At 43.0% G+C, this 11171-nt stretch overlaps 2 protein-coding genes across 4 annotated transcripts; one reads left to right on the forward strand and one right to left on the reverse strand.

Annotated features, from left to right (window-relative positions):
* The first annotated feature begins 378 nt into the window (after positions 1-378).
* LOC133891340 (uncharacterized) lies at positions 379-4647 on the forward strand. Of its 3 annotated transcripts, none has more exons than XM_062332055.1 (7): positions 379-781; positions 869-942; positions 1051-1113; positions 1368-1459; positions 1550-1631; positions 3026-3098; positions 3178-4647. In XM_062332055.1, exons 1-7 carry the CDS (start codon positions 445-447, stop codon positions 4293-4295), a joined length of 1839 nt encoding a protein of 612 aa, XP_062188039.1. In that variant the 5' UTR covers positions 379-444; the 3' UTR covers positions 4296-4647. The 3 variants fall into 3 exon arrangements, with proteins under 3 accessions (XP_062188039.1, XP_062188041.1, XP_062188040.1); XM_062332057.1 differs by having other exon boundaries at positions 381-781; positions 1358-1459; positions 1566-1631; XM_062332056.1 differs by having other exon boundaries at positions 381-781; positions 3181-4647.
* Positions 4648-5152: 505 nt separating this feature from the next.
* Positions 5153-10702, reverse strand: LOC133891419 (BTB/POZ domain-containing protein At4g08455-like). The gene is made up of 2 exons (XM_062332135.1): positions 10255-10702; positions 5153-5881 (listed from the first exon to the last, which is right to left on the reverse strand). Exons 1-2 carry the CDS (start codon positions 10552-10554, stop codon positions 5408-5410), a joined length of 774 nt encoding a protein of 257 aa, XP_062188119.1. The 5' UTR covers positions 10555-10702; the 3' UTR covers positions 5153-5407.
* Between the last annotated feature and the right edge of the window lie 469 nt (positions 10703-11171).

Raw genomic sequence — 11171 nt, forward strand, 5'->3', positions numbered from 1 at the left:
CGATTTCAGCCGAATTTCAGCGATAGCATTAGCCCTAATATCAGCCCATACACTCAACACAAATCACACCGCTAACACTGATATTGGGACTCTGGTAACTAGTAAAATCGGTGGACATCAACACCGAGCTACTGAGCCTCGACTCGTACTCTGGTAAGCACTGCTACCAATCTGGCCAGAGAACATCTTCCTGCAAACTATTTATCTACCCATTTCTTTTCGGTAGAGAAACTGTTGCTCTACTTTTTTTAATGAACCTTTTCCCTACTAAAGCCTAGGACTGCAAGCGCCCGCACACCTTAACATGGGCCTCTAGCGTGCACTGAGCCCAGCCCAAATAGAGCAAGGGAACCGAAAAGTCGGTGGGCCACCTCCCGCCGCTGGCCCGGCTTGCCGCGCCATCACACACCCACTGACCCACTACCACTTCTCTAATTCTCTGCCATGGCGCAACTCCCACGCCCCGCCGCCGATGTCGCCGCCATGGAAGACGAGGCCGCCGCCTGGGCGGACGTGCTGGACGTCAAAGACTCCGACATCCGCATCGATCTCCCCTCCTCTCGCCTCCTCCGCCCCTCCACCAACGCCACCCCCCACCCGAGCAAATCCCCGCCGCGCTCCTCCCACCACCAGCGCATCCCCGGGCCTGCCTCCGCCGTCCAGGAAGCGATGCGCCTCCGCTCCACCGCCGCCTCGCCGGTCCTGGGCTGCGCGGCGAACGCCCAGACCGCGGACGCTGACTTCCTGCTCCACCCGTGGCTCTGCGCGCTGCAGTTCCTCGGTGAGGAATAGCCGCGGGCCACGAATTTTCTGCATTTCGTGTTAATTTTTGTGTTTGATTGGTCTCCTCGTGTGGTTTTGGATGCAGGAAATGACCGCACCTGGGAGCAGCCGGGGATTAGGGGGATCAAGGGCGACCAGGAATTACTTCGAGCGCCTCTGGTGCGTGCGAGCTGCCATCAAGTTTGTTGTTTTAGATGGCCCTTCTATTTGATATGTGCGTGTTTTCATGATGAATTCATCAGTTTTGGGGTTCTTGTTTGTCATCAGGTGGTCGGGGTGGTGACATCGTGCAAGCCAAATGGGCTCGGAGATCTCATCCTGACACTGAAGGTGAGTGTGGGCATCATTGTGTGATTCTACTCCCTGTGATGTTATTATTTTGAGAAATTTAATTGATTACATTCATTGATGCATGGACAGCTGAAGCTTTTTTATAATGGGATTCGTTATTTCTATTTTACTTTTCAGCTGACACAATTGCATTGAAGGCCGTAAGTAAACTAAGTATTATATGTTGAAGAGAAGTACATATCTTTTTACCTGAGTGGAAATGACGATTGGTTATTCTTGATAGGATCCAACAGACACAATCAAGGCTTCAGTTCACAAGAAAGTTCTTTCAGAGGGAAATATTGGCCAGGATATATCAATTGGGTGTGTCATTCTTCTCAGTAAGGTGAGGATATATAAGTTGTGGAACAAGTTGGTTTCTTCTGTTGTCAAACTACTCTTCTGTGGTGGAAAGTAATTGGTTGAGCTGTTGAAGAAATTATCAATTTCAGGTAGCTGTTTTCCGTCCATCTCGCACAGCATGCTACCTGAACGTTACTAAAGGAAAAGTGGTAAAGGTATTATTCATACTCTTTTAGATTGCTACCAATGTGTGCAATCAGTTCATGATGTACATGTTGATGCTTTCCCAATTTATTTGTTCAAACCAATACGACATTACTGAAATATAACATTTTGATATTGTTTACTTCTGGAAACATGTAACTTGCATGTTAGTCATTCCTGACATCTCAGAGGCCCGGGGCTGAGGCAAGCATTTAACACTAATTTCTAAATTCTAACGCAATGCTAAAGTTTAATACATCATGATGGTGTAAGAACTGGTTTAGACAAGGAACCAGATCACCTGAGTAGTAGCCACAAGAGTTTAAAAAAACTTTCACCAGATAATCTGCGCAAAGGCCTTGAACATAGAAAAAGTACCATCTTTGGAAAACTAGTGTAAAGCTAGAAATAAAAAGAAATAGAGATTTGGATGAAGCAAAGGAATATTGCCATGAATAAATTGACCAGAACTTAAAATTATATTGCCATATCTTTAACTCTGTCTCGAACCTAATGGAAATCATAAAATTCAAGGGAGCCAGAAGTTTACAATCAATAGAAATCAAAACTACAAGATAATTCTTCAGAGTGGTATTTAACAGTGGGGGAATGAAAAATGATGAACCTGCACCAATGTTGGGAACATCTATTTGAGGAAACCAAACATTCTGTTGCAAAAACATACATGTGCTAGGGTTAGGGTAGTTGTTGGTCAGCCCTGCGTGTTTCAAGTTATTTTCTGTGGTGGCATGAGATTAAACTCTGCCATTTTGATGATGTAAAATTGACCTGTTTCCCCTTTTTCTGTATTTATAAAGTGATCTTCTTTAAGGGAATAGTAACATGGTGTAGAAAAGAACACATGATGCAAAATGTTATGGAAATAGGAAATGGTCCTATAAAAAATGCTAGGAGTTAAGTAGAAAAAGAAAAAAAGAAGTTAGAGACTTAGAGTAAAACAGGCGGTACTAAAATATCCTTGTATTCAATTTTTGGGAATCTAATTAAGGCTGCCAGTTATAAAATGGAATTTTTTATGCATTGGATCTGTGTTAATGAGGAAGGGACCATTACTTGAATGTAGCGTATCAAGTGCAATCACATCTTCAGGTACAATCTTGCAATCAGCAATCGGTTTGGGTACGGACTCAACATATAAATTTTTTGAAACGTCAGTGCTTTAGTGATTGCACGATTACACTACAAAAAGGGATTCCACTTGATATTTATCCTTGAGTTCAGTTGCTTTCTATGTCTCAGGACTTGAGAATTGTATAACCATATTTTTGCAGCAGTTTCACAACAGTGTTTTGTCAATTTCAAAATGCAATTATAATACTCTCAAACACATTACATCATATTTTTGTATCAGAGGCTCCTGTAACAACGGTGCTCACTTTTGCAGGTTCTGCGAAAGGACTGTGATGCCCCATCTAGGCAAGTGATTTCATCAAGTACTACTGAAAGTCAACTGCCTGGTAACTTCCAATCATAGTTTCATCCATTTCTCTTTAACAAGTATCACTAAAATGATGCAATTTTTTGCACATTCCAAAGCAGCAAAGTGCACAGAAACAGGAAGGGTTGCACACCTAGGAGATAACCACATGGAAAGGAGAGCTGAAATTGAAACATCTGAAGGAACAGCATCAATCTTCAGTAAGATGATCTCCAGGACCAAGGATAGTCATGTTGCCAAGGTACATTGTGAAAGTAGTGAAGCAGCCAATGTTGCTCGCAGTAGTACTTTGAGCTTGGACAGAGGCATTATTCATTGCGTAGCAAATAAAACAAATTTAAATCCTCCAATCAAGAATGTTCCAAGCTACAATAGCAGCCAGCTGTCGCTGAAAACTTTTAATAGCATAAATCCAGATAATTGCCAGCAGAGACAAGGAGGAAGTTCACCCATGTATGAAAGAAGTGAAGCTGAAGGTTCTACCAACAATGTAATGATGAGACTTTTAGGTCGTGAAAGGATGATGTCCAGTAGCAAGGAGATGACAGTTGCCAAGGTATCTAGTGATCACCATGGAACACCTGATTCAACTAATAGCTCTTCAACACTGGATACTTATGCTAGGTGTAGTTCGGGAAATAGCCAGGAAATTGGACTACAAATATTGACGGAAGGTTCACGCAGCTGGCGTACATCGAACAGCAGTACTGATGGGCATCCCCAGCAAAATTTGAATATTCCAAACACGACATGTTTGCAGTCTAGTATAGGTGGAAGCTCAGTCTTGTCTGGGGACAGATATTGTACTCAAGCTAGTGCTAATGAAAATCTTAGGCGACCATTCGATAATGAACAGATGCTCCATAGTAGCAAAAAGCTGAAGAGTGGTGCAATTCTTTCTGATGGCAATGGTGCAGCAGCAAATTCAAGTATGGATACTGAGAACAAGCATGGTATAGAGAGTATTATGAACATTGAGCTGGAGTTGGATAATATAGCAGAAAAGTTTAGTGGTGAGCACGCTTTAATGAGGAAACCCAATGAGCATCAGCGAAGGGACTTGAATGCTGCAAATGAAGGTAATGTTGAGCCAACTAAAGAATATGCTACTACCATCGGTGGATCATTTCTTCCCAACCCAAAGAAAACGGTGTCAGTTGCTTCTGTAGCAGGATGGACAGATGAGCAACTTGCTGAACTGTTTGCTGACTACTAGCATCTTAGTGTGTATCTCATCAACGAGTTGATAGATTTTGGTAGTCAATTTGTTGCGGTTATCAGCTTGTCAGAATTTGGCAAGTTTTCCACACTAGCTCTTAGCATCGGTTTGTATATAGTTGTGGTCCAGGAGTTAGTTTTTGAAATGGTGGCAACATGACGGCTCCCAAAGTTGTGCTCCGGACAATTTATCTCTCTTCATAGCCCAGGTCTCAGATAATTGTGTCATGATGTGTCAAATTAGCGAAAGCAAAGACTCTTATCAATGCCCCATTTTCCTTGTGGAGACCGAATAGAATCTGTAAGATACATTGCAATTGTAAGCATTTTCAGAATATTTTTCCAAATTCTGAACATGCTTACAAAATCAAAATTTTACTGGACATGTAATGCCGGTTGTATCTTTATTTTCAAAAATAAACAGGACAAGCAATTGAAGAGTGAAAAGCGTTGAAAGGACAAAAAGACTAATAGTTGTACCATAATCTCTGCCTGCCCAGTCTCACCAGATGCATGTAAAACATAAGTTCACACCTAGTAGCATCTCCATAAACCGTGTATATATCAGGATTGTTTTGCTGCAATATGTTATGTCCATTATGAGTCGCATAATCTACCGGTCACAATTTCAGGTTACAGTTTATCAGAGAATGTTCAGATAAATGAGCTAACCAGGGCAACAGGCAGAATTGAGCCCTATCGAAATTGATGGGAGCAAATTGCAACGCATTATATTCTTGCATGAAAATACATACAGAATTCTTATACGATAAAAAGTTTAAACCAACCGGCAGAAAAGTGTGTTTTGACAATAAAAAACAGCACATAACACCTGCCTGAGTATGGTAGCTGCCGTAAGATCAAGGTCTTGTGCATACCTTGAATGTTAAATGCCCATCACACTAGTTAACTATATTACATGAAGATGCCAGTACATCACATTTCATCAACAGTAGAGCACAGTATCATCAGCAACACCCTATATGATAAACCAGAATTAGCAGTTTTGCATCTAAGCTGCAGGAGAATTTAATGTTCAAGTCTTGCCTACATGAATACGCAAATGCATGGTTACAATACTACTACTCTAAACAGTTTTGTTTTTCATTATCACTTCCTACAACTGCAATCTGTGTCCTTCCCAGCAGCAGTGTTGACTTGTCGGTTGAGATAGGCCTCATAGATCTCCACAACGAGCCTTGGGTCCTTCTCCACAAGCTCCTTGTATTCTTCTCGATCCGCTAGTGTGGACATGTTGTCCATGAGGACAGAAAGGGAGGCCTCAAGCAGCTGCTTTGCACTGTGGCGATGCGCAAAGGCATAGTGGGCAATGGCGTTATCATTGTTCACCTTGGATGTTATGAACTTTTCACAGTAGGCCTTCAGATGCTTTACTTCATACTTCTCAGCCAACACCAGGAGATCAGATGCCATTTGCTCATCTAGGAGTGCTTCTCCTGTGTACATGTAATGAACAAACGAACGAAGGACATCATAAGACACATCATAGATTTTTATGATGCCACTCCGACTCTCTTCCATCTCATTTTCAAGCATTGCTCGGAAAACAGGAGATCTGCTGGCCTGTTTCAAAGAGAAACCCAGTTTAACGTACAATACATTTCTACTGCAACAAATAATTACAACGCTACAAGCAAGTCAGCAAGACACAAATGAGAAATATCTCAAGTAAACAAACTAGAGAACTAATACATGTAAACATAGTCACCAGAAATCCAGGTCGACCTGGTCGAGGAACGGCACCACGGGACGCAAATCAACACCTGTCAAAAGTGTGGTACAAAGGGGGTATATTTCTTCAGGGCGACGATTCGCGACGAGGTTTGTAACCCCAAGGATTCTGGGTCAATGACCCCGACACGAAGCTTGAGGTCGGGGATCAATGTACCTTATCCCACATACCTCGTCAATGACCCCAAGACTCAATGGCCAAACAAGCCAAACCCAAGCTGTCTTCCTAGCTCGAACGCCAAACAAGCTGAGCCCAAGCTGGGTCGCAAGCAGCTCGGAGGCCGGCCCAGCCCAGCTCAGGGTTTAGGCCTTTAGGGTTCATCCTCTGCTCCTCAGTCCTCGTCCTCAACTCCTCAATCCGTCACCCACCGCCCTAGATAGAGACCCTCACATTGGCATGCCCGACGCCAGACACGCCTTTGGCGGCTGCCGCAACCCACACCGTCCAGCCAGCGAAGAAACTAGCTACCTCACACACGTCTTCGCTGCATCTCTAGCTGCCCTCTCCGATGGGATCCCCCCCCTGGGCCGATGGGATCCCCCCTTGGCTGCACGGAGATGAGCCGGCGATAGGGGGAGGGGAAAAGGAGGCTGGGCTCGCAATGACGGCACACGAGTGAAAGACGATCGATCTGGAGCAAGATCCATCACCATCGCCTCTACTAACGCCCTCACCACCGTGAATCACCGCGCTGCAGTCTTCTCAACGTCCCGGCGGAGACAGGGCTGCGACCCAACCTGAAACGGAATGTCGACCCTATTCAACCCCATCTCTCAATTCGGGTCGACGGCCTAGGATTGTGGAACGCACCATTCACCCTTACTCCTGTGACTATGGACTAAAGATCTATGAAAAATGTCAGGTTAAAACTACTTACATCTTGTTGAAGTTCACATGACTAGCTATGCACCTAACTATCATATACGATGAGATTAAAAAGTCAACTAATCTTTTCCAAAAAAAGATTAAAAAGTCAAGTATTGCCTCAGAACAGTTGATAGATCAAGGATTCTGAATGAAAATGTGTGGCAGGACCCAAAATGAATCAATCTTCATGTACTATGAATTTACTCTCATTCTGGTGCAAAATTAGAAGAAAAAGAGAGAGGTGTGGCAGGGCTGAAAATGAATAAATCTTCACAGGCCATGAATTTATGTCTCTCTGGAGCAAAATTCAAACTTATCTATGCCAGGTTGTTAATCAGCACTAACATGTACTATGTGGCACCTACTTTGGGCATATCTAACCCATTGTGTCTTGTATTTTATATGAGAGCGAGAGGGGGAGGGGGAGGGAGGGGCAAGGGCCCTTAGACCTAGTTGAGCTGTCCCTGGAACCAAGTGGCACGACAGCGGGGAGGTAGCTGCACCATAAGGGTAGGAGAGAAGAGGGGGAGACTGACCTTAAGAAACTTCTCTAAATTTAAAGAATTAGATAGCAACTCAATCTAATCTTATCTCTAAAATATCAAATTCATCCTATTGTGTGGGTCAACACTTAACAGTACCACATATGGCTAGTGATGCCGGCTTTAGGAAGGTACGGGTGCTGCTCCCTTCCTCCATCTCATAGGCCCTAATGGGCTGCACAAGACATCCACCTCACCACCAATGCATTGTATTTTAGACTGGCTTTAACACAGCAAGAAAACGTTAATAAGGGCAGACATTTGAGTTATGGGGCCACGACATACGCATTTTAGATACAGTTTGTTGCTCCAATGCTGATTCAAGCAGTAACTATGCTGCCTTCATCAGGGAAGAGATTGTATTTTGTGTTACATATGACATCCTTGTTTTATGCTCTCTCTACTCCACCTCATCATTTAGCTGATGTGTCCGGCACTTAGATACAACTGACAAGCATGTTGAGAGTTCATGTTTGCCATTGCGACCTACCTTGGGGATGAAAGTATAATGCTACTACCCCACTCCCTAGACTCTGCTCTGCAAGAGTCGAATTCCAGTACAATCATCTTTCATCACATATATGTATGGTTTTTTCTACAGAGAAAGGTTTCGGGCACAGAGAGAATGTCAAACCAAGTACCGGCTCTTCAACATGTTCAGAAACATTCTGATCTAATTTTGTTTCGGCAGCATATTGATGCCAAAAACATTGTTTGTAAAACCATAAAAAAGTTTCAAAAAATCTTCAAATTGACAAGCATGCGCCCAATCTGTCTTACATGGAATCCCAACCTAGCTTTGTTATGTAGAGAGGGTGTTCAAGAGCAAACATATCAAGTTATTCTACAAAATTTTCAGCCACCTCTGACACAAGACAGAGTGAATAACACCTAGTACATGCACACATCCAAACACATCATTGATTCACAATCAAATTTGCTCATTTGCTGACATTCTTCAATGCATTCATTCTTTAAGTGAAGCTTCACGTATTTCACAGTGTCACACATCCAAGAAAAAAAAGAGCCACTATCTTCAACCTATCTTAAACAACATGATTAATAGTGTGAGACATGCATAACTGGAGATAAGTTCTTTGTACAATACACCTACCCCGATTATTCAAAGCTCTTCTCATATATCCTGCCGCGCCATCATTTAAGGTTGCATCATCAATATCTAGAGTAGCAGTGAATGCATTCTCAGTATGAGCTTACCTAGTGCTATCCCTATGTCCTCCACTTTGTGTTTGTCAACCAAATAAAAGTTAATGATCTTTTTGTTAAGCCTCCACTGGCTATCAATGTATTGTGCTATGAGGCACATGTAATTTTAAAGCCTTGTAAAGTCCATGTGTCAGTAGTGAGGCTAAATTTTTTATGAGAAACCTTAAGACATAGTTTTAGCTTAGCTTTATCATCTTCATAAAAGCGCAGAGCATCTCTACACCTCACCATTATTGTACTGTCAAGTAACTATAGAGTTATTTTGGCCACATTGAAACTTGGTTAAATTACATTGCTGTCAAAGTTCTATCCATGTGATCTTTGCAAGCTTTTTTTGCATGAGTTAAAGGAGGACACACAATTCCTTCATGAGTTCAAAGTTTTCGAGTTGGTGTTGACGGCCAAAGTAGCTCTGTATTTCCTAGGTCAGCGCTTGCTCCCATTATAGTCATAGATGAGCTGCCTTCTATTCTTCCAAAACGCAAGGGTTTTGAGGGTTTCATTTCAAAAGCTTGTCCTAGGTTCCAGCACCCATCTTGGACAACTCCATGGCAGACAACAATGTATTATGTATAGAGATGTTTTTCGCGTTTCATGAAGAGAGGGAAGGAAAGCTAAAAAAGTTCATTAAGGCTTCTAATCAAAGAGTTAGCATTACCACTGACGCATGGACTTCTGCAAGAAAACTATGTTTCACAGCACCATGCATCGATAGCCAGTGTAGACTCAATGAAAAAAAAATGTTTGGTAGACTGTCACAAAAAAGAACATAGGGAAAGCACTACATGAATGTTTGCTTCAGTGGAGCATTGAGAATGTGTTCACTATTACAATAGATAATGCAAACTCAAATGATGGTGCAATGGGCTCCATGAGAAGGGCTTTAAATAATCAGGGTGGCAATAATGCATTAATGCATAAGGTACTTTCTTCACATGAGATGCAAAGCTCATATTGTTGATCTTGTGGTTCAAGATGAGTTACTGACTCCTATTTACTGTATTTATAATTATATGAAATACGTGAGAAGCTCCACTTCAGGAATGAAACCTTTAAGAAATGTAAAAATGTGGAATATAGATGGCCAATAGATAACGTGTCTTGCTGTGTGCATTGGGTGGGATTCAACGTCTGATATTGGAAGAAGCTGAAAAATTGGAGACATTTGATAGGTTTACACTTGAAGACCCTTCCTGTGCGACTGAACTGGACTGGGTTAGGGATTCCACATAAGGCAGAGCGGCACTTTACCCACTCTATACAACATCAAGCATGTAAAATTATAAGTACGTACATTTTTTCATTATGGAAATTAACTAATCCTTGAACCGCAATGAAAACAGAAATTCACTGCTAGAACCGAATATAAGGCAGAGCAGCACTTTACCCACTCTATACAACATCAAGCATGTAAAATTATAAGTACGTACATCAAGAACCTTGAGCACAATCTTTTTTGGGTATTAGGTTTGTTCCTGGACTATTCAATCTAGAGCTTTCAAGAACTAGAATTCCATCTAGAAATTATATAAACGATGCACGGAGAAGGCAAGAGGAAAAGGACTCACGAGGATGACACGGTGGGCGGGGACGGCGGGTGTGTCGGGGCGTGCGGCATCGGAGTCGCCGGCGCCCGCGCTGGAGGGCGATGAGGAGGAAGCGGGGATGGCGTGGAGGAGGAGGTCGGAGTGTGCGATGCAGGCGGAGTCGAGCGTGGGAGAAGGGAGGCGGAGGAAGAGGAGGCGGGAGCGGAGGTCGTCGATCTCGCGCTTGAGCTCCTCCTCCGTCTCGCTCGCCTCCTCGTAGCACTCCTTGCAAGTCCCGGCGTCCTCTTCTTCGTACTCCTCCTTGCACGACTGGCACCACATCTTCTGCCTCCTCGTCCGCCGACCGACCAGCCTCGCCGCCGCGCCCGCTTTTGTTTTGCTGCGAGGGCTTTCCTTTCGCCGCCGCCGCCGCCGCCGCCGCTGGTAGGACGGCAAAGTGCAGCGTTTGGAATGGGTGAAGTTTACCGAATTTTTTTATTTTTTTTTCTAAATTTTCCAGATTATAGGTCTGTTTGAAAAATAATGATGTCTATTCTACCATCACTTATTCAATAAGCGATATCGTATAGGCTCCAGTTGGTAATATATTTAATAATCAAGGAAAGGAAGATCTCGTCCATTGAATGGGCGAGACCTTTGTGGCTGTGATATCGCACGGGTCCACCAAAAGGTATCTTCTAGTGAGCGGACGAGACCTTTTGAATATTTAGGCTGGCCCGACCGGTCCTACTGACGTCAGAACTTCATTTGACACATTCAGCTGAGAGAGGAAAGGAGAGGGGAGGGGGTGGGGAGATTTGTGCGGTGAAGCCCTGCTGAAAAAAGAGGTAAATTTTTTTCCATTTTTTTAACAAATTCAGTAGAATAGCAACTAATACTAAATTTTGATATAGGTTATATGTAGATCAAGATTTTATTTTACATACCTGTTAGTATAG

Source organism: Phragmites australis, chromosome 14 (genome assembly GCF_958298935.1).
Source record: "Phragmites australis chromosome 14, lpPhrAust1.1, whole genome shotgun sequence".
Taxonomy (NCBI): Eukaryota; Viridiplantae; Streptophyta; class Magnoliopsida; order Poales; family Poaceae; genus Phragmites; species Phragmites australis.